At 41.0% G+C, this 22,102-nt stretch overlaps 1 protein-coding gene across 6 annotated transcripts in view; it reads right to left on the bottom strand.

Annotated features, from left to right (window-relative positions):
- Positions 1-4,733: 4,733 nt before the first annotated feature.
- LOC105497462 (ADAMTS like 3) overlaps positions 4,734-22,102 on the bottom strand; it is a 434,450-nt gene continuing 417,081 nt past the window's right edge. For 2 of the 6 annotated variants that reach the window (XM_071100797.1, XM_011768558.2), the window contains exons 28-30: positions 13,804-13,901; positions 8,273-8,487; positions 4,735-7,565 (exon numbers count right to left, since the gene is read on the bottom strand). In XM_071100797.1, coding sequence (XP_070956898.1) covers positions 7,459-7,565; positions 8,273-8,487; positions 13,804-13,901 — 420 coding nt within the window. In that variant the 3' untranslated portion in view covers positions 4,735-7,458. Of the gene's footprint in view, positions 7,566-8,255; positions 8,488-13,803; positions 13,902-22,102 lie in introns of all 6 variants that reach the window. The other 4 variants (XM_024797843.2, XM_071100796.1, XM_024797844.2 and 1 more) reach the window with 4 other exon arrangements.

Here is a 22,102-nt window from a genome sequence, read left to right as displayed (position 1 = left end):
CAAATTGTCCCTCTTTGCATATGACATGATTGTATATTTAGAAAATCCCATTGTCTCAGCCCAAAATCTCCTTCAGCTGATAAGAAACTTCAGCAAAGTCTCAGGATACAAAATTAATGTGCAAAAATCACAAGCATTCTTATACAGCAGTAACAAACAGAGAGCCAAATCATGAATGAACTTCCATTCACAATTGCTTCAAAGAGAATAAAATACCTAGGAATCCAACTTACAAGGGATGTAAAGGACCTCTACAAGGAGAACTACAAACCACCGCTCAGTGAAATCAAAGAGGGCACAAACAAATGGAAGAACATACCATGCTCATGGATAGGAAGAATCAATATCGTGAAAATGGCCATACTGCCCAAGGTTATTTATAGATTCAATGCCATCCCCATCAAGCTACCAATGACTTTCTTCACAGAATTGGAAAAAACTGCTTTAAAGTTCATATGGAACCAAAAAAGAGCCCGCATCTCCAAGACAATCCTAAGTCAAAAGAACAAAGCTGGAGGCATCACGCTACCTGACTTCAAACTATACTACAAGGCTACAGTAACCAAAACAGCATGGTACTGGTACCAAAACAGAGATATAGACCAATGGAACAGAACAGAGTCCTCAGAAATAATACCACACATCTACAGCCATCTGATCTTTGACAAACCTGAGAGAAACAAGAAATGGGGAAAGGATTCCCTATTTAATAAATGGTGCTGGGAAAATTGGCTAGCCATAAGTAGAAAGCTGAAACTGGATCCTTTCCTTACTCCTTATATGAAAATTAATTCAAGATGGATTAGAGACTTAAATGTTAGACCTAATACCATAAAAACCCTAGAGGAAAACCTAGGTAGTACCACTCAGGACATAGGCATGGGCAAGGATTTCATGTCTAAAACACCAAAAGCAATGGCAGCAAAAGCCAAAATTGACAAATGGGATCTCATTAAACTAAAGAGCTTCTGCACAGCAAAAGAAACTGCCATCAGAGTGAACAGGCAACCTACAGAATGGGAGAAAATTTTTGCAATCTACTCATCTGACAAAGGGCTAATATCCAGAACCTACAAACAACTCAAACAAAGTTACAAGAAAAAAACAAACAACCCCATCAAAAAGTGGGCAAAGGATATGAACAGACATTTCTCAAAAGAAGACATTCATACAGCCAACAGACACATGAAAAAATGCTCATCATCAATGGCCATCAGAGAAATGCAAATCAAAACTACAATGAGACACCATCTCACACCAGTTAGAATGACAATCATTCAAAAGTCAGGAAACAACAGGTTCTGGAGAGGATGTGGAGAAATAGGAACACTTTTACACTGTTGGTGGGATTGTAAACTAGTTCAACCATTATGGAAAACAGTATGGCGATTCCTCAAGGATCTAGAACTACAAGTACCATATGACCCAGCCATCCCATTACTGGGTATATATCCAAAGGATTATAAATCATGCTGCTATAAAGACACATGCACACATATGTTTATTGTGGCACTATTCACAATAGCAAAGACTTGGAATCAACCCAAATGTCCATCAGTGACAGACTGGATTAAGAAAATGTGGCACATATACACCATGGAATACTACGCAGCCATAAAAAAGGATGAGTTTGTGTCCTTTGTAGGGACATGGATGCAGCTGGAAACCATCATTCTCAGCAAACTATCACAAGAACAGAAAACCAAACACCGCATGTTCTCACTCATAGGTGGGAACTGAACAATGAGATCACTTGGACTCGGGAAGGGGAACATCACACACTGGGGCCTATCACAGGGAGGGGGGAGCGGGGAAGGGGGAGGGATTGCATTGGGAGTTATACCTGATGTAAATGACGAGTTGATGGGTGCTGACAAGTTGATGGGTGCAGCACACCAACATGGCACAAGTATACATATGTAACAAACCTGCACGTTATGCACATGTACCCTGGAACTTAAAGTATAATAAAAAAAAGAAAAAGAAAAGAAAAAAATAGAGTATATATAAGAACTGTGAGACAACTGCAAAAGATGTAACATGTCATGGGAATTCCAGAAGCAGAAGAGAAAGAAACAGGAGAAATATTTGAAACAATAATGGCTGAGAATTTCTCTCAATGTGAGACAGCAAGCCACAGATCCAGGAAGCTCAGAAAACATCAAGCAGGATAAATGCCCACAAAAAAACTACATGTAGCCACCTAAGTTACAAACTATTAAAAAAAAAAAAAATCAAAAGATGAAGAGAAGATTCTGAAGGAACCCAGAGGAAAAAAAACCATCTTACCTATGGAGAAGTCAAGAAATACATCCAACTTCTCCTCAGAAATTGTGTAAGCAAGAGGAGAATGGAGTGAAATATTTAAAGTGTTGAGAGAGGGGAAAAAAAGCACCACCAACCTAGAATTCTATATTCTGTGAAATTACTCTTCATAAGTGAAGGAGAAATAAAGACTTTCTCAAACAAAAATTGAGGGAATTATTTGCCAGTAAACCTGCCTTGAAAGAAATGTTAAAGAAAAGTTCCTTGCAAAGAAGGAAAATGATACAGGTCAGTAACCTGGATGTATATCAAGAAAGGAAGAACACTGCAATAAGAGTAAGTGAAGATAAAATGAAAACTTTTATTGTTCTTATTCTTTATTTATAATCAAATATATTATTGCTAATTATTATTTTGAATAAATGATCTGTTTGATCAATAGAAACACACTTTACCACATTTAAAAGAATAGAAATCATACAATGTCTGCTTTTAGGCCACGGTGAAATTAAATTATAAACCAATAACAGAAAGGTAACTGGAAAATCTCAAAATATGTGGAGATTATACAACATATTTCTAAGTTATATGTGGATCAGAAATTCTCAAGAAAAATTTTAAAATATTTTGAATCAAATGAAAATGGAAACACAATTTATCAAAATTTGTGGGATACAGTAAAAACAGTGCTATGGGGAAATATAAGGCATTGAACACATATATTAGGAAAGAAGAAAGATCTTAAATCAGTATTCTAAGTTTACACCTGAAGAAAATAGAAAAGAAGAGCAAATTAAACCCAAAGTAGGTCAGGTGCCGTGGCTCACACTTGCAATCCCAGCAGTTTGGGAGGCCGAGGAGGGTGGATCACATGAGGTCAGGAGTTTGAGAGCAGCCTGGCCAACATGATGAAACCCCATCTCTACTGAATATACAAAAATTAGCCGGGCATGGTGGTGCATGCCTGTAGTCCCAGTTACTCAGGAGGCTGAAGCAGGAGAATCGCTTGAACCCGGGAGGAACAGGTTGCGGTGAGCCAAGATCAAGCTGCTGCACTCCTGCCTGGGTGACAGGGCAAGACTCCATCTTAAAAAAAAAAACAAACAAAAAAAAAACAAAGTAAAGCACGGTGGCTCATGCCTGTATTCCCAGCTACTCAGGAGGCTAAGGCAGGAAAATCGCTTGAACCCGGGAGGCAGAGGTTGCAGTGAGCTGAGATCGAGCCGCTGCACTCCAGCCTGGATGACAGGGCAAGACTCCATCTCAAAAACAAAACAAAACAAAACAAACAAACAAAAAACAAAGTAAAGCAGAGTGGTTCATGCCTGTAATTGGGAGGCCAAGGTGGGCAGATTGCCTGAGCTCAGGAGTTCAAGACTAGCCTGGGCAACATGGCAAAACCCTGTCTCTACTAAAAATACAAAAAGTTAGCCAGGCTTGGTGGTGTATACCCATAGTCCTGGCTACTCGGGAGGTGGAGGCACTAGAATTGCTTGAACCTGGCAGGAGGAGGTTGCAGTGAGCCAAGATCATACCACTGTACTCCAGTCTGGGTGAGAGAATGAGAATCTGTCTCCTAAATAAATAAATAAATAAAATCCAAAGGCAGACAAAGAAAAGAAATAATTAGAGCCAAAATCAGTGACAGTGAAAACAAGGAATCAATAGAATTAAATAAACACTGGTTCTTTGAAAAAAAAAAAATCAATAAACTCAGTAAGTCTCCAGCAAAACTAAGAAAAAAAAAAAAAACCAGAAAGGATACAAATTACTAATATGAGAAATGAAAGAGGAGACATCACTACAAACACTATGGGGATTAAAAGGATAATAGAGGAATACCACGAAGAACTCTATGCCTATAATTTTATAACCTAGAAGAAATAGACCGATTCCTTGACACGTATCTGTCAAAATTCATACAAAGAAACAATCTGCCAAAACTCACACAAAAAGAAACAGACAATCCAAATAGGCTTATTTCTATTAAATAAATTCAGTCAATACTTGATAATCTTCAAAACCAGAAAGCACTAGGCCAAGACAGGTTCACTGGTTAATTCTACCAAACATTTAAAAAAGAAATAGCAATTCTCTACAATCTCTTTCAGAGGACAGAAGCAGAGTTAATATTTCCTAACTCATTCTATGAGGCCAGTATCACCCTAATACCAAACGCAGACAAAAATATTACAAGAAAAGAAAACTGGCCAGGCACAGTGGCTCATGCCTGTAATTCCAGCATTTTGGAGGCCAAGGCGGGTAGATCACGTGAGATCAGGAGTTTGAGATCAGCCTGACCAATATGGTGAAACCCCGTCTCTACTAAAAATACAAAAATTAGCTGGACTTGGTGGTGTGGGCCTGTAATCCCAGCTACTCAGGAGTCTGAGGCAGGAGAATTGCTTGAACCCAGGAGACAGAGTGCAACCTGAGTGAGCCAAGATCGTGCAACTGCATTCCAGCTTGGGCAATAGTGGGAGGCTTGGTCACACACACACACACACGGAAAAAAAAAAAAGAAAGAAAGAAAACTACAGACCAATCTCTCATGAAAATACATGCAAAAATCCTCAACAAACATTAGCAAGTTGAATCTAACAATTTATATAACGAATTATACACCATGACTAAGTGGGATTTATCCCAGCTATTGTAAACTGTGGACTTTGGACTATGACGATGTGTCAATGGAGGTTCATCAATTGTAACAAATGTACCATTCTGGTGGGGGATGCTGATAATGGGGGATGTGTTGGGACATGAGGTATATATGGGAAATCTTTGTACCTTCCGATCAATTTTGTTGCAAAATTACAACTGCTCTAAAAAAAGTCTGTAAAAAATTAAAAGGCTATTAGTACCTCTTGCTCTTCCAACTACCACTTACTTCAATACCTGTTTCAGGTTGTCTGCTTGGGACTTCTTTCTTCTGCTGCTCTTGAGATTTTTTTAAATATGATTCACACTATGCAAATGAGTAGAATGAGGGCATTAGAGTGAATCTTTGTGATATCTGCTCTGAGTCTTGTAATCCACACTCCAAAGGACAGTCCAGGGAATCAAACCCACTGGGGTTGCTCTTAGACTGACAAAGGGGCAGCCACAATGACAAGAACCCAGGCTACCAAAAAATAGCACACATAAGCTGCCTACATTTATAAGGATGCCACTGAATAATCAAAGTAAATTTATTTCTGAATTACATAAGGATCATGAAACAGAAACATTAACTCTCATGTTATAAAAACAGTAGTAAAATACAGTACACAGGAATGTCAACTGAATGACAACAATGAAAGTACAATAGCAAATGAAAAATAGTAACTTTTAACTTTAAATACAAAGTGAAGCAATTTAATAAGAAATTTTGTTAATAAGAAAAATATATGTCCCATGTCTTTATTACATACTGTACAAAATAAAATATTGCACCTTTCATATAATAAATATATACAAAGAGTATGTTACAAATGATCTTTCTTTTAATTTAATAACCTTCAACAATCAAATGTGATTGATGATTAACAATTCATGGGCTGGTGTGTCCTCCTCACTGTCCCGCATCCATTCCCAATCACCAAACCCTCCACATACAGTAGTGCTCATCCCAGTGTCAGTGAGGCTGCAGTTAGGACAAAAGAGACTGTGTGCTCAGAATATGGTAGAGAAACTCAGCAAGCTTGTCCACAGACACATCCAAAGCCAAAATGCACTGTTCAGTTATTACTGACCAGGGACTAGGCCCAGCACAGCCTGCTGCAGGTAACTTTGTTGCCAAGAAGATGTAGGCAGCAGGTGTACAGGCAGCTGAGACCCTGAATAAAGAAGTATGACCACTTCTTTGGACTTGTATGCCATCTAAAGACACAACTGGTAGTATACATGGGGAAGACCCCATAAGCAAATCAGCTTCAGAATTTTCAATTTAGTTCTAGCCTGAACCCACTTCAGCAACAACACTTACTCCAAACCTAACCTCCATCCTGACACTATCACTAACACCAGCACTGGCCCCAGTCAAACCCAGTCCAACCCTGACCCAACCTGTTCCTAACCCTAACCCTTAAAGCCAACTCTAGCCTTAACCTTAACTTCCTTTCTCACCTAACCCAATTCTAGCTCTAATCCTAAAACTGAAACTAACCCTTACTCTTTCCCCCAAATCTTAAACTAAATCCTGGCTCCAACCCCTAGTCCTTAGTGTAACTTCTAACCTAATTCACTTTGGATTTACTGAAAAATCAGCCCCAAACAATTATTTACTATGAAAATTATTTTCAACTATCGTGTTTCTTATTTGGATTACTTTCTTATACATTTCCCAAAATAAAATCCTCAGGAATACTACTTTATGCATAAATTAGGTCTAATAAGGCTTTGGTTTTCTGTTTGTATGCAATAGAATAGTGCTTAGAAAAAGTATCATTCACAGCTCTTGAAAGAAAGCTTTGAATATATTACCAAATCAGTAGAAAAGGTTAACTTCCCCTCTTCTTTGACTTCCAAGATGCCTCATTTGGTCATAGATAGATCTCTGTAGTTGTACAACTGGCAGCAATATCTACTCTGTGTTTTCTTCCGTGGGTGTTCTAAAAGCAAGGACAAGATGCCATGCCTCCATGAATCCTTGGGTCAGTCAGTGTGACAGCCTATCCAGACAGATGGTCTCTTTTTCACAGACTAAACTTAAGGATCTATGAAAATGCCATCAATACCAACATCTTAACAACTACTGGCCAGAGCTTCTAAAATGCGAATACCTTATACACCTGCTGAAAACCTGCAATTTGAGAGAAGAGGAAGTCATCAGTTGCTGTGTTTCCCAGGTTTTTAGGATGTACCACTCTGTGCTAGTCTACAAATCACAGGAAAGAGGCAGCACGTGATGATGCGTTCATAATCTTGGTGATTTCTTGATTCAACTGATATGATGAGGTCCCAAGAGAAGTGGCATGCATGCTATAGTATTTTTGTTCATCCTTGAATACATCATTTTAAAAAATTGGAATATAAAACTACCATGGGAAAATTTCACTTTAATCTTAACAGTGGTGTTTTTGCATCAACCTCTGTTTGATCCATAGAATCTAGTCTTTTAAGAAATATATGTTTTTGAATCTGCGACATGGGGAAAACAGCTTTTATATTTTACTTTTATCTTCACAGCAGCATCGTGACCCCTCCAAAGGTTTATCCCTCTTGACATGACTGGCAGCACCTTTGTTTGTAGAGGTCTAGAGAACACAAATTAAGATGTTTTACAAACATACAGTAGTGAGTTGTGTCTGTGCAGTCTCCTGCAAAAAAGAAAAAAATCTGTAACATATAGCGTATTAGAGACCTGATTAAAAATTATTTGACTTTATGAAAAGCCATAAATTGAGATCACAGAGTGAGGTGAAGAAACCAGCTTTGGGTTAGGGCCTTTGTTTGGCAAGGGAGTCAGAAGCGCATTGGACTCCCTTTCTGCTCAGCCAAGTGACCTCTCACTGCTCTCTGGGCCCTCCCAGTCCCTCTGGCCCATGCTGCTCCTTTGAGTGCTCAGAGCAGCAATGCTTAACTTTTGCAGGGTCATGGACTCCTTGAAAAACTTATGAAAGCTATGCACCTGCTCCCTAGAAAAATAAACCTACAATTAATTTTTACATATTATTTCAGGACAACGGCATACCTATCCAAGCCCATCCATGGAATCTTTGTCTTAGTACATAAGACTACCAGGCAGAAGAGAAGTGTGCAGAGAGACTGCCAGTGCTTGTCAGAAAGGCGATGATGACGGCATGCTACTAATCTAACTGTTTTTTCTCTAGAGAACATGGAGCTGTACCCACATAGAGGAGTTCATCTCCTGATGTCCCAAGCTACCAAATCCATTCTGAATAACCCCTCAGATGGGACACTGATGAGGTAATCACTAGCAGGGTCTGGTGCAGTGATGGTGTCATCAGGATCTGATGCCATCAAGGCCTCTGGGGCAGTGGAGATACCTGGGAGGTGTACGTACTATCACAGGAAGGCCCAAGACAGTGCCGCCAGGAAACTGGTTTCTTTTTCTGCACACAGTGTCTCTCGGCCACAGGTTTGCAACTCCTTGTGTGGATACAGTCAACTTTCCGAGACTGGAGGCCCCTGCCACAGGCTGCTGTACAGGGCTTCCAAGGGCCTGCGTGCCAACACACATCACAGGCCCCTGATGTGCAGTTCCTTCTTAAGGCGGGTCTGAAGTGAAAAACAAAGCAGAAAAACAAAAAATAGGAGAGGTAGGGTGTAACTTTTTGCTGGGACCAAGCCTTTTACCTTACTCTATATTCTATGTATTAAAGGTTGGATGGAGAGTCTAAGACCAAGACATTCCTCTGCTTTTATGCCAGATAGTCTAGAACGACAGTAACAACATTCTCCACCACCTGGGGCGGAGCGCACCTGCTTAGGTGTGCTCTGACGAAGAGGGCATGACAAGCAAACCATGTGTTTCCACGGACTTCCAACACCAAGTCAAGGCACACACATCCTGACTAGATGGAAGAAATCAATTTTGGCAAGGAAAAGAATTATTTACTATAATGATCTACAATAAGCCACCTCAAATTCATTCACAAGACTTCAATTTTCCGTTTATAAGTGCTCAAAACATACTGTGGTGTGTTGACTTTCTATGTGAGCAATCTAGTCTGCTAAAAGAAGTACTCTTTTTTACATTTAGGTCACACCAAGACTTGCAGTTAGAAACTACCAAAGAGCATATGAGAAGAAGAATCTATCTCTGATTTCCTTGCCTTTTAAAACAGAATGGAAAGATAATACCCTCTGATTTTTGAAAAGACATTTGCTAAAGAAGATAGAGTCAACTTAGTGGACCCACTTTGGGGTATCTGCCCTTGTTCCCTAAGGCAGGGCTCCTGAAGACATATTTGCACTGCCTGAGAGTGTCTTCCCAGTCCCAAAGATGACTGGAAGAGGCCCTAACTTGAGCTGGTTGAAGAACTGTATTTCTCTTAGGATTTGGAGGTTGCTGGAACCAGGCATGTAAACCTGAAGCTTGGAGTAGTAGGTGGTGATATTCCGCCACATCAGGCAGAAATACAGAAAAAAACAGTTTTCATAAGGAGCAAAGAATGAAGCAGAAACATACAGAACTGCAGAGATGAGAGAAGAGAAAAAAAAAAAGACTTCCCATTTCTTAGTTGTAGTCCTTCCTGAGGTCTGACTGCATGCTCCCTGTTCTCCCTTTGGATTCTATGAGACATTTTTGTTATCCTATTAAAGGTTCCTTATCAGGGCACATAAATCCATAAGGAGTGTTTTACATGAAATGTAACAAAATGGAGAAATTTGTGATATCCAGAACTCTTGAGAGTACTGCCTGTAGTTGGAAGCAATCCTTTGATTAGCCAGTAGGGGGAGACGCTATCAAAGGGTTTACTTAACACAGTACTGTCCCGCCAAACTGTTTATATGGTTTATGGAAGAGGTGGGTGTCCTGTTAGCTGCTTTTGTTTTCCCCAGTGGGTACGAATCTTAGGGACCAAAAACTGAGTCACTTTGAACAACAGAGAAGAGACTGAGTACTCCTCAACCATCCCTATACAGAGATCAGCTTTCCACTTAAGAAGCTTGAACAAATATTCAAATAATATATTTAAAAGAATACCAAATTATTGTGCACAAGTTTTGGGTGGTCTTGTCTTATTAATAAATCCCTCACCCTCTTTGCATAAATCATTCCAAGTTGACTTTCGTTTCCAGCCCAAAGGATTGTAAAACAGCCCCTTTTGCTTCGATGAAAAGGCAGGGCCAGTGGGAAGTCAGACAGGACTACTGAGCTTTCTAAATACAAAGAATGAGAGGGGCACATGGAGCTATGGACCAACACAGAAGCTGAAGCCCAGGAAAGCTCAGAGGCTGGTCACTACGTATACAGTAGAAAAAAATAATAATAAATAAAAAGCAAGGTCTGTCCAGTAGAGGGCATAACTTCCTCCTGGCCAGGGACAGGACTCAGGACAGGGACACCTGAGCCAGGTGAATGCAGTATGGGCATCCACACTATGCACATAACTGGAGTTCATGTGTTTTTCTATGTGAAGCATGAGTGAGAAATCATAAAGGAATCCTGTTTCTACTAGCTTTTTTCAATTTCTCACTTCTATTCAGTCTGGCTCCACTTCTGCCTCAGGTAACTCCTTTCACCATCAGCCAGATGGAACTGCTGATTCTGAGGGCAGTAGATCCCAAGCCTGCCTGATTATTAGAAGCAGGCAGAAGCAAACAGCTTTAAAATGATGTAGATGGCCAGGAAATCTCATGAAGGTTCTGATTCACTGTCTGAGGTGAGTCCCAATAATCTTTATTTTACAGAAATCTCCTAGGTGATTCTGATTTCAGAGGTTAGAAATCACCACTTTGAGAAACTGACTTTCTGTGTCCTCAGCATTCTGTAGGTCCTCATGTTGTCACCTTGCCATAAGTCTGGGCTAGCTCTACCCTGACAATTCCCATTCCCTCTACAACTTTTCAGTGGAAGCCACAGCTCCCAAAACCTTTACAGGGTTGTATAGTAAACACTAGCAGACTGCCTGCCCACCACTGATCCTCCACCCACGCCACTAATGCTACTCCCTCTACAACACTCTCTGACATTTCCTGAGGCCCTACTATGGCAAATGGGGGGTCTCCATTGCTCCCTGTCCACCCACTCAAAAGTGAGATCTAACACCTCACCTACCTACAGAGAGCCCACGGTCATAACCCAATCTAGCAGAAGAGGTCTGTGGGAAAAAGGGGGCTAAAACACTGCAGAAGAAACCCTCGACAGCTCTCTATACTAACCAACTTTATCCCTCATCCATAAACCACCAGACATCTGAGGAAAAAATACAATAGTATGAAAGAAAAGCACCAGGTTATAAAAATAGAACAGCCAATCCTGGAGGAAACAGAAATAAAACAGAAAATGAATGGTAACTTGACTCCCCACAACTGTGACTCACCCCCAGCTCTAGGATTTTTCTTCCATTATTTAAAAAAAGTCTACCCTTTCATTTCATTTTCATATCTCTTGGTCTGAAACCCAGTTTAATCAGATTTTGAGCCTCTTGATAGCTCCTTCTACACTCTCTATCTTCTGTATTTTCTGCCTCTTATTTTTTGCTACCTTTGATTGGAAAGTATGTGACATATCTAAGGAACTGACAGAAGGACAGTGTGGCTGGAACATGAAGAGTGAGACAGCATGAGATATGGATGAGGCTGTGAAGAAAAGTAGGACTTGAGCGTGTGGTTTTTTTGTTTTTTTTGTGTGGTTTTTTTTTTTTTTTTGGAGATAGAGTCTTGCTCTGTTGCCCAGGCTGGAGTACAGTGGCACGATCTTGGCTCACTGCAGCCTCCACCTCCCAGGTTCAAACAATTCTCCTGCCTCGGCCTCCCAAGTAGCTGGGATTACAGGCATGTGCAACCTTGCCCAGCTAATTTTGTATTTTTAGTAGAAATGGGGTTTCACCATGTTGGCCAGGCCTGTCTCGAACTCCTGACCTCGTGATCTGCCTGCCTCAGCCTCCCAAAGTACTGGGATTACAAATGTGAGCCACCACGTCCAGCCACGCATGTGGTATTTTATAGGCCACACTGAGGATTTGGTCAATCTTCCTAAGAGCAAGTAAAGCCTCTAAAGTAATTTTAATCTAACAGGGAGATGGTTGGTGGTGGTGGTAGGATCAGATTTGCATTTGGGAAAACTCACTGTGGCTGTACTGTGGAGACTGGGTTGGAAAGTAGCATAGATGGATGAAGGTGGACCATCTGGACAGCTGTGACTGTATACCAGGTGAGAGATGATGGTGGTTTGGCCAAGGGTAATGGTGGCAGAAAAGAAAAAATGAAGATGAGTTCAAGAAAAAAAATATAAGGAATAAAAAAATCATATAAAAAAAGTAATCAGGAAAGTACAAATTACAATGAGATAAATTTTCATCCATCAGATTGGCAAAAAATTTCAAAGGCTGCAAACCTATATCATGTTGATGAAAAGGGAGCAACTCTCACATATTGCTGGTATAGAAATTTTGATGGCAATTTGGTAGTATTAAAATGAGCATTCCTACCAATTCAATTTCATATCTAAAAATCTGCCCTATAAAAATATTACCCTTTGTGCACAAAGATATATGTTCCAGGATATTTACTGCAGCTTTGTTTATAATAGCAAAAAGTTTGAAACCATCCAATGTCCACTAGCAACAGAATATTAAGTACAAACTTTAGATAGAATATTGAGTAGAATAGAATAGAATATTAAGTACAAAATGCAAAAGAATAAAGTTAATCTTTACTTGATGGGAGTAATCTATAATATATTCTTAGGTAGAAAAAGCAAGTTTCAGAAAAATACATATGTGACCCATGTATGTATTTGTGTTATATCTTTGTGAATGCAAAGTAAAGTATCTGGGATGATGCATCTCAGTCTGTGTGTGGTCTCTATCTTTTCAGCAAACTAGAAAACTAGGTTGTTGAGAATGAGAGCAGCCGTTCCAAACATTTTCCATTTGAGGAGAATGGTTTTGGCTTGAAATCACTTTGTGGGGAATAGGAAATGCAACTGACTCTACATTGCCAAACCTTACTGAAGGCTCAAAATGGTAACCCAGCCAATTGTCAAGGTCATCTCATTTTCTCCAGCAAGACTCAAGACATGGAAGAGGAAGAAATAGGTAGATATTGAGCATCTTCCATGACCAAGGCTGCCTCGGTGCTTCACACAAGCTAAATCATTAAAACTTTCTAACCATAAGTTCACATGGATGATAATACCCCACTTTGCAGATTAGGTGGCTAGGCAGTCCAGGGTCACACAATAAGTGAGTGATATAATAGAACTCCCAAGCCCCTGATTAGTGTGCCTTGTAGGCTCTCTCCCCACTTTCTGCTGGCTGGCATGCTGTTCTCTGGGATGGTAGAGCTGCCAGATGGAGGGCATCTGGATCTCTGGATGACCCCATGAACAAAGCTCTTCTATCCCTAAACCATCTACCAGCTCAGACTTTTATAAAAGGAGAGAAGCAAACTCTATTCTTATTTAACCTCTTCAACAAGATTAAAGTTTACTTAACTATCTGCTAACCACTGTGACATTATTCTAATAAAAACATTTTCTAAACAGAGAAATAAGGCAGTTCATTAAAAGCATTAAGAACATTTAATCTGTAAGCCTAAATGGAATATTATTAGGCTTGATTAACTTATTATGTAGAGGGAGAAGTATCTGCTTTTTCTCAATGATATCCTTTTTCCCCTTTTACCACACAGAGTGGTGTCCCTTTATGTTTAAAATCCAAATAATTTGTAATTATAGATAGTGCACATTAACTAGTATTTCAGTATAATATATACTATTGAAGATGACACTAAATAAATCACAATAGAAAACTGTCAATTATGAGAGTTGGTAGAAACTAAAAAGGATTCCGTTTTCAGGCAGTTATAATCATTGTCCTGAGTCAGGAGAGAATGTGTGCTGCTTTGCGGTGGGGCCCCTACCTCCTTCTGTCATCACAGTTGGAGTCAGAGCCGTTGTGTTGACAAGCTGTGTGATGCTGCTGCATCCTCACGGCATGGCCCATGCAACGTCCAGGACACTGGAACAAAAAAGCACAATGTAGTGTAAACCCTGCAAGCTCATGCATGCTCTGTATACTAAGATCATGTACTGAGGCAGGATAGCTGAAGACCTGTTACAAGGGAAATGTAACCAACTGTCCCCGGGGGGTAGTTAAAGAAGATTAGGGTACAGCTCTGTGGACCACACACCTCTTTTGCAGAGTCAGGAAGATACTGCCTAAGTTTCCCTTCTCCTCTGTATTAGTCCCTTTTCACACTGCTATAAAGACATACCCAAGACTGGGTAATTTACAAAGAAAAGAAGTTTAATTGACTCACAGTTCAGCATGGCTGGGGAGGCCTCAGAAAACTTATAATCACATCAGAAGGTGAAGGGGAAGCAAGACACCTTCTTCACAAGCAGCAAGGAGAAGTGCCAAATGAAGGGAGAAGAACCCCTTTATAAAACAATCAGATCTTGTGAGAATTCACTCACTGTCATGAGAATATCATGAGGGAAACTGTCGCCATGATCCAACTGCCTCCACCTGGTCTCTCCCTTGACATGTGAGGATTGTGGGGATTAAAATTCAAGATGAGATTTGGGTGAGGACAAAAAGCCTAACCATATCATTCTGCCCATGGCCCCTCCCAAATCTCATGTCCCTTTCACATTTCAAAACCATTCATGCCTTCCCAACAGTCCCCCAAAGTCTTAATTCATTCCAGCATTAACCCAAAAGTCCAAGTCCAAAGTCTCATCTGAAACAAGGCAAGTCTCTTCTGCCTATGAGCCTGTAACATCAAAAGTAAGTTAGTTACCTCCTAGATACAATGGAAGTACAGACAGTGGGTAAATACACCCATTCCAAATGGGAGATGATGGCCAAAATATGGGACTATAGGCCCCATACAAGGCCAAAATCCAATGGGACAGTCAAATCTTAAAGTTCCAATATGATCTCCTTTGACCCCATGTCTCACATCCAGACATGACCCCATGTCTTCCTTCATGCTGATGCAAGAGGTGGGCTCCCATGGCCTTAGGCAGCTTCTCCTCTGTGACTTTGCAAGGTACAGTCCTCACTCCCGGCTGCTTTCATGGGCTGGACTTAAGTGACTGTGGTTTTTCCAGGCACACAGAGCAAGCTGTCGGTGGATCTACCATTCTGGGGTCGAGAGAATGGGGGTCCTCTTCTCACTAGGCAATGCCCCAGAGGGGACTCTGTGTGGAGGCTCCAACCCCACATTTCCCTTCTGCACTGCTCTAACAGAGGTTCTTTATGAGGGCTCTACCCCTGCAACAAACTTCTGTCTGGACATCTAGGCTTTTCCATGCATTCCTCTGAAATCTAGGCAGAGGTTCTCAAACCTCAATTCTTGACTTCTGTGCACCTGCAGGCCCAACACCATGTTAAGCTGCCAAGGGTTGGGGCTTGCACCCTCTGAAGCAATGGCCTGAGTTGTATGTTGGCTCCTTTAGTCATGGCTAAGACACAGAACACCAAGTCCTCAGACTACACAAAGCAGCAAAGCCCTGGGCTCAGCCCAGGAAACTACCTTTTTTTCCTATGCCTCAGAGTCTGTGATGGGAGGGGCTGCTGTGAAGACCACTGATGTGCCCTGGAGACATTTTCCCCATTGTCTTGGCAACGAACATTTTGCTCCTCATTCCGTATGCAAATTTCTGCAGCCAGCTTGAATTTCTCCTCAGAAAATGCATTTTTATTTTCCATCACATCCATTAGGCTGCAAATTTTCCAAACTTTTAGGCTCTGCTTCCCTTTCAAACATAAGTTCCAATTCCAAATCATCTCTTTGTGAATGCATAAAACTGAATGCTTTTAAGTGCATCCAAGTCGGAAACTTCGGGGGCGGAGCAAGATGGCCAAATAGGAGCAGCTCCAGTCTCCAACTCCCAGCGCGAGCGACACAGAAGACCGGTGATTTCTGCATTTTCAACTGAGGTACTGGGTTCATCTCACTGGGGAGTGCCGGACGATCGGTGCTGGTCAGCTGCTGCAGCCCGACCAGCGAGAGCTGAAGAAGGGCAAGGCATTGCCTCACCTGGGAAGCGCAAGGGGGAAGGGAGTCCCTTTTCCTAGCCAGGGGAACTGAGACACACAACACCTGGAAAATCGGGTAACTCCCACCCCAATACTGCGCTTTAAGCAAACAGGCACACCAGGAGATCATATCCCACACCTGGCCGGGAGGGTCCCACACCCACGGAGCCTCCCTCATTGCTAGCGCAGCAGTCTGTGATCTACCCGCAAGGCAGCAGCGAGGCTGGGGGAGGGGCGCCCGCCATTGCTGAGGCTTAAGTAGGTAAACAAAGCCGCTGGGAAGTTCGAACTGGGTGGAGCTCACAGCAGCTCAAGGAAACCTGCCTGTCTCTGTAGACTCCACCTCTGGGGACAGGGCACAGTAAACTAAACAAACGCAGCAGACACCTATGCAGATGGAAACGACTCTGTCTGACAGCTTTGAAGAGAACAGTGGATCTCCCAACACGGAGGTTGAGATCTGAGAAGGGCAGACTCCCTGCTCAAGTGGGTCCCTGACCCCTGAGTAGCCTAACTGGGAGACATCCCCCACTAGGGGCAGTCTGACACCCCACACCTCACAGGGAGGAGTACACCCCTGAGAGGAAGCTTCCAAAGCAAGAATCAGACAGGTACACTCGCTGTTCAGCAATATTCTATCTTCTGCAGCCTCTGCTGCTGATACCCAGGCAAACAGGGTCCTGAGTGGACCTCAAGCAATCTCCAACAGACCTACAGCTGAGGGTCCTGACTGTTAGAAGGAAAACTATCAAACAGGAAGGACACCTACACCAAAACCCCATCAGTACATCACCATCATCAAAGACCAGAGGCAGATAAAACCACAAAGATGGGGAAAAAGCAGGGCAGAAAAGCTGGAAATTCAAAAAATAAGAGCGCATCTCCCCCGGCAAAGGAGCGCAGCTCATCGCCAGCAACGGATCAAAGCTGGACGGAGAATGACTTTGACGAGATGAGAGAAGAAGGCTTCAGTCCATCAAATTTCTCAGAGCTAAAGGAGGAATGACATACCCAGGGCAAAGAAACTAAAAATCTTGAAAAAAAAGTGGAAGAATTGATGGCTAGAGTAATTAATGCAGAGAAGGTCCTAAACGAAATGAAAGAGATGAAAACCGTGACACGAGAAATACGTGACAAATGCACAAGCTTCAGTAACCGACTCGATCAACTGGAAGAAAGAGTATCAGCGATTGAGGATCAAATGAATGAAATGAAGCAAGAAGAGAAACCAAAAGAAAAAAGAAGAAAAAGAAATGAACAAAGCCTGCAAGAAGTATGGGATTATGTAAAAAGACCAAATCTACGTCTGATTGGGGTGCCTGAAAGTGAGGGGGAAAATGGAACCAAGTTGGAAAACACTCTTCAGGATATCATCCAGGAGAACTTCCCCAACCTAGTAGGGCAGGCCAACATTCAAATCCCGGAAATACAGAGAACGCCACAAAGATACTCCTCGAGAAGAACAACTCCAAGACACATAATTGCCAGATTCACCAAAGTTGAAATGAAGGAAAAAATCTTAAGGGCAGCCAGAGAGAAACGTCGGGTTACCCACAAAGGGAAGCCCATCAGACTAACAGCAGATGTCTCAGCAGAAACTCTACAAGCCAGAAGAGAGTGGGGGCCAATATTCAACATTCTTAAAGAAAAGAATTTTAAACCCAGAATTTCATATCCAGCCAAACTAAGTTTCATAAGTGAAGGAGAAATAAAATCCTTTACAGATAAGCAAATGCTTAGAGATTTTGTCACCACTAGGCCTGCCTTACAAGAGACCCTGAAGGAAGCACTAAACATGGAAAGGAACAACCGGTACCAGCCATTGCAAAAACATGCCAAAATGTAAAGACCATTGAGGCTAGGAAGAAACTGCATCAACTAACGAGCAAAATAACCAGTTAATATCATAATGGCAGGATCAAGTTCACACATAACAATATTAACCTTAAATGTAAATGGACTAAATGCTCCAATTAAAAGACACAGACTGGAAAACTGGATAAAGAGTCAAGACCCATCAGTCTGCTGTATTCAGGAGACCCATCTCACATGCAGAGACATACATAGGCTCAAAATAAAGGGATGGAGGAAGATTTACCAAGCAAATGGAGAACAAAAAAAAGCAGGGGTTGCAATACTAGTCTCTGATAAAACAGACTTTAAACCATCAAAGATCAAAAGAGACAAAGAAGGCCATTACATAATGGTAAAGGGATCAATTCAACAGGAAGAGCTAACTATCCTAAATATATATGCACCCAATACAGGAGCACCCAGATTCATAAAGCAAGTCCTTAGAGACTTACAAAGAGACTTAGACTCCCATATAATAATAATGGGAGACTTCAACGCTCCACTGTCAACATTAGACAGATCAACGAGACAGAAAGTTAACAAGGATATCCAGGAATTGAACTCATCTCTGCAGTAAGCAGACCTAATAGACATCTATAGAACTCTCCACCCCAAATCAACAGAATATACATTCTTCTCAGCCCCACATCGCACTTATTCCAAAATTAACCACATAATTGGAAGTAAAGCACTCCTCAGCAAATGTACAAGAACAGAAATTATAACAAACTGTCTCTCAGACCACAGTGCAATCAAACTAGAACTCAGGACTAAGAAACGCAATCAAAACCGCTCAACTACATGGAAACTGAACAACCTGCTCCTGAATGACTACTGGGTACATAACAAAAAGAAGGCAGAAATAAAGATGTTCTTTGAAACCAATGAGAACAAAGATACAACATACCAGAATCTCTGGGACACATTTAAAGCAGTGTGTAGAGGGAAATTTATAGCACTAAATGCCCACAAGAGAAAGCAGGAAAGATCTAAAATTGACACTCTAACATCACAATTAAAAGAACTAGAGAAGCAAGAGCAAACACATTCGAAAGCTAGCAGAAGGCAAGAAATAACTAAGATCAGGGCAGAACTCAAGGAGAGAGAGACACAAAAAACCCTCCAAAAAATCAATGAATCCAGGAGTTGGTTTTTTTAAAAGATCAACAAAATTGACAGACCGCTAGTAAGACTAATAAATAAGAAAAGAGAGAAGAATCAAATAGACGCAATGAAAATGATAAAGGGGATATCACCAGCGACCCCACAGAAATACAAACAACCATCAGAGAATACTATAAACACCTCTACGCAAATAAACTAGAAAATCTAGAAGAAATGGATAATTTCCTGGACACTTACACTCTTCCAAGACTAAACCAGGAAGAAGTTGAATCCCTGAATAGACCAATAGCAGGCTCTGAAATTGAGGCAATAATTAATAGCCTACCAACCAAAAAAAGTCTAGGACCAGATGGATTCACAGCTGAATTCTACCAGAGGTACAAGGAGGAGCTGGTACCATTCCTTCTGAAACTATTCCAATCAATAGAAAAAGAGGGAATCCTTCCTAACTCATTTTATGAGGCCAACATCATCCTGATACTAAAGCCTGGCAGAGACACAACAAAAAGAGAGAATTTTAGACCAATATCCCTGATGAACATCGATGCAAAAATCCTCAATAAAATACTGGCAAACCGGATTCAGCAGCACATCAAAAAGTTTATCCACCATGATCAAGTGGGCTTCATCCCTGGGATGCAAGGCTGGTTCAACATTCGCAAATCAATAAACATAATCCAGCATATAAACAGAACCAAAGACAAGAACCACATGATTATCTCAATAGATGCAGAAAAGGCTTTTGACAAAATTCAACAGCCCTTCATGCTAAAAACGCTCAATAAATTTGGTATTGATGGAACGTACCTCAAAATAATAAGAGCTATTTATGACAAACCCACAGCCAATATCATACTGAATGGGCAAAAACTGGAAAAATTCCCTTTGAAAACTGGCACAAGACAGGGATGCCCTCTCTCACCACTCCTATTCAACATAGTATTGGAAGTTCTGGCTAGGGAAATCAGGCAAGACAAAGAAATCAAGGGTATTCAGTTAGGAAAAGAAGAAGTCAAATTGTCCCTGTTTGCAGATGACATGATTGTATATTTAGAAAACCCCATTGTCTCAGCCCAAAATCTCCTTAAGCTGATAAGAAACTTCAGCAAAGTCTCAGGATACAAAATTAATGTGCAAAAATCACAAGCATTCTTATACACCAGTAACAGACAGACAGAGAGCCAAATCATGAATGAACTTCCATTCACAATCGCTTCAAAGAGAATAAAATATCTAGGAATCCAACTTATAAGGGATGTAAAGGACCTCTTCAGGGAGAACTACAAACCACTACTCAGTGAAATAAAAGAGGACACAAACAAATGGAAGAACATACCATGCTCATGGATAGGAAGAATCAATATCGTGAAAATGGCCATACTGCCCAAGGTAATTTATAGATTCAATGCCATCCCCATCAAGCTACCAATGACTTTCTTCACAGAATTGGAAAAAACTGCTTTAAAGTTCATATGGAACCAAAAAAGAGCCCGCATCTCCAAGACAATCCTAAGTCAAAAGAACAAAGCTGGAGGCATCACGCTACCTGACTTCAAACTATACTACAAGGCTACAGTAACCAAAACAGCATGGTACTGGTACCAAAACAGAGATATAGACCAATGGAACAGAACAGAGTCCTCAGAAATAATACCACACATCTACAGCCATCTGATCTTTGACAAACCTGAGAGAAACAAGAAATGGGGAAAGGATTCCCTATTTAATAAATGGTGCTGGGAAAATTGGCTAGCCATAAGTAGAAAGCTGAAACTGGATCCTTTCCTTACTCCTTATACGAAAATTAATTCAAGATGGATTAGAGACTTAAATGTTAGACCTCATACCATAAAAATCCTAGAGGAAAACCTAGGTAGTACCATTCAGGACATAGGCATGGGCAAAGACTTCATGTCTAAAACACCAAAAGCAATGGCAGCAAAAGCCAAAATTGACAAATGGGATCTCATTAAACTAAAGAGCTTCTGCACAGCAAAAGAAACTACCATCAGAGTGAACAGGCAACCTACAGAATGGGAGAAAATTTTTGCAATCTACTCATCTGACAAAGGGCTAATATCCAGAACCTACAAAGAACTCAAACAAATTTACAAGAAAAAAACAAACAACCCCATCAAAAAGTGGGCAAAGGATATGAACAGACATTTCTCAAAAGAAGACATTCATACAGCCAACAGACACATGAAAAAATGCTCATCATCACTGGCCATCAGAGAAATGCAAATCAAAACCACAATGAGATACCATCTCACACCAGTTAGAATGGCAATCATTAAAAAGTCAGGAAACAACAGGTGCTGGAGAGGATGTGGAGAAATAGGAACACTTTTACACTGTTGGTGGGATTGTAAACTAGTTCAACCATTATGGAAAACAGTATGGCGATTCCTCAAGGATCTAGAACTAGATGTACCATATGACCCAGCCATCCCATTACTGGGTATATACCCAAAGGATTATAAATTATGCTGCTATAAAGACACATGTACACGTATGTTTATTGCAGCACTATTCACAATAGCAAAGACTTGGAATCAACCCAAATGTCCATCAGTGACAGATTGGATTAAGAAAATGTGGCACATATACACCATGGAATACTATGCAGCCATAAAAAAGGATGAGTTTGAGTCCTTTGTAGGGACTTGGATGCAGCTGGAATCCATCATTCTTAGCAAACTATCACAAGAACAGAAAACCAAACACCACATGTTCTCACTCATAGGTGGGAACTGAACAATGAGATCACTCGGACTCAGGAAGGGGAACATCACACACCAGGGCCTATCATGGGGAGGGGGGAGGGGGGAGGGATTGCATTGGGAGTTATACCTGATGTAAATGACGAGTTGATGGGTGCAGCACAGCAACATGGCACAAGTATACATATGTAACAAACCTGCACGTTATGCACATGTACCCTACAACTTAAAGTATAATAATAATAAATAAATTTTAAAAAAAAAGAAAAAAAAATAAAGAGCATCCAAGTCACATCTTGAATGCTTTGCTGGTTAGAAATTTCTTCACCAGATACCCTAAATTATCTCTCTCAAGTTCAACATTCCACAGATCTCTAGGACGGGGCAAAATGCCTCCCGTCTCTTTGCTAAAGCATAGCGAGAGTCACCTTTGCTCTAGTTCCCAAGAAGTTCCTCATCTCCACCTGAGAC

This window comes from Macaca nemestrina, chromosome 7 (assembly GCF_043159975.1).
Source record: "Macaca nemestrina isolate mMacNem1 chromosome 7, mMacNem.hap1, whole genome shotgun sequence".
Classification (NCBI taxonomy): domain Eukaryota; kingdom Metazoa; phylum Chordata; class Mammalia; order Primates; family Cercopithecidae; genus Macaca; species Macaca nemestrina.
This window is presented reverse-complemented; position numbering and strand designations above follow the sequence as displayed.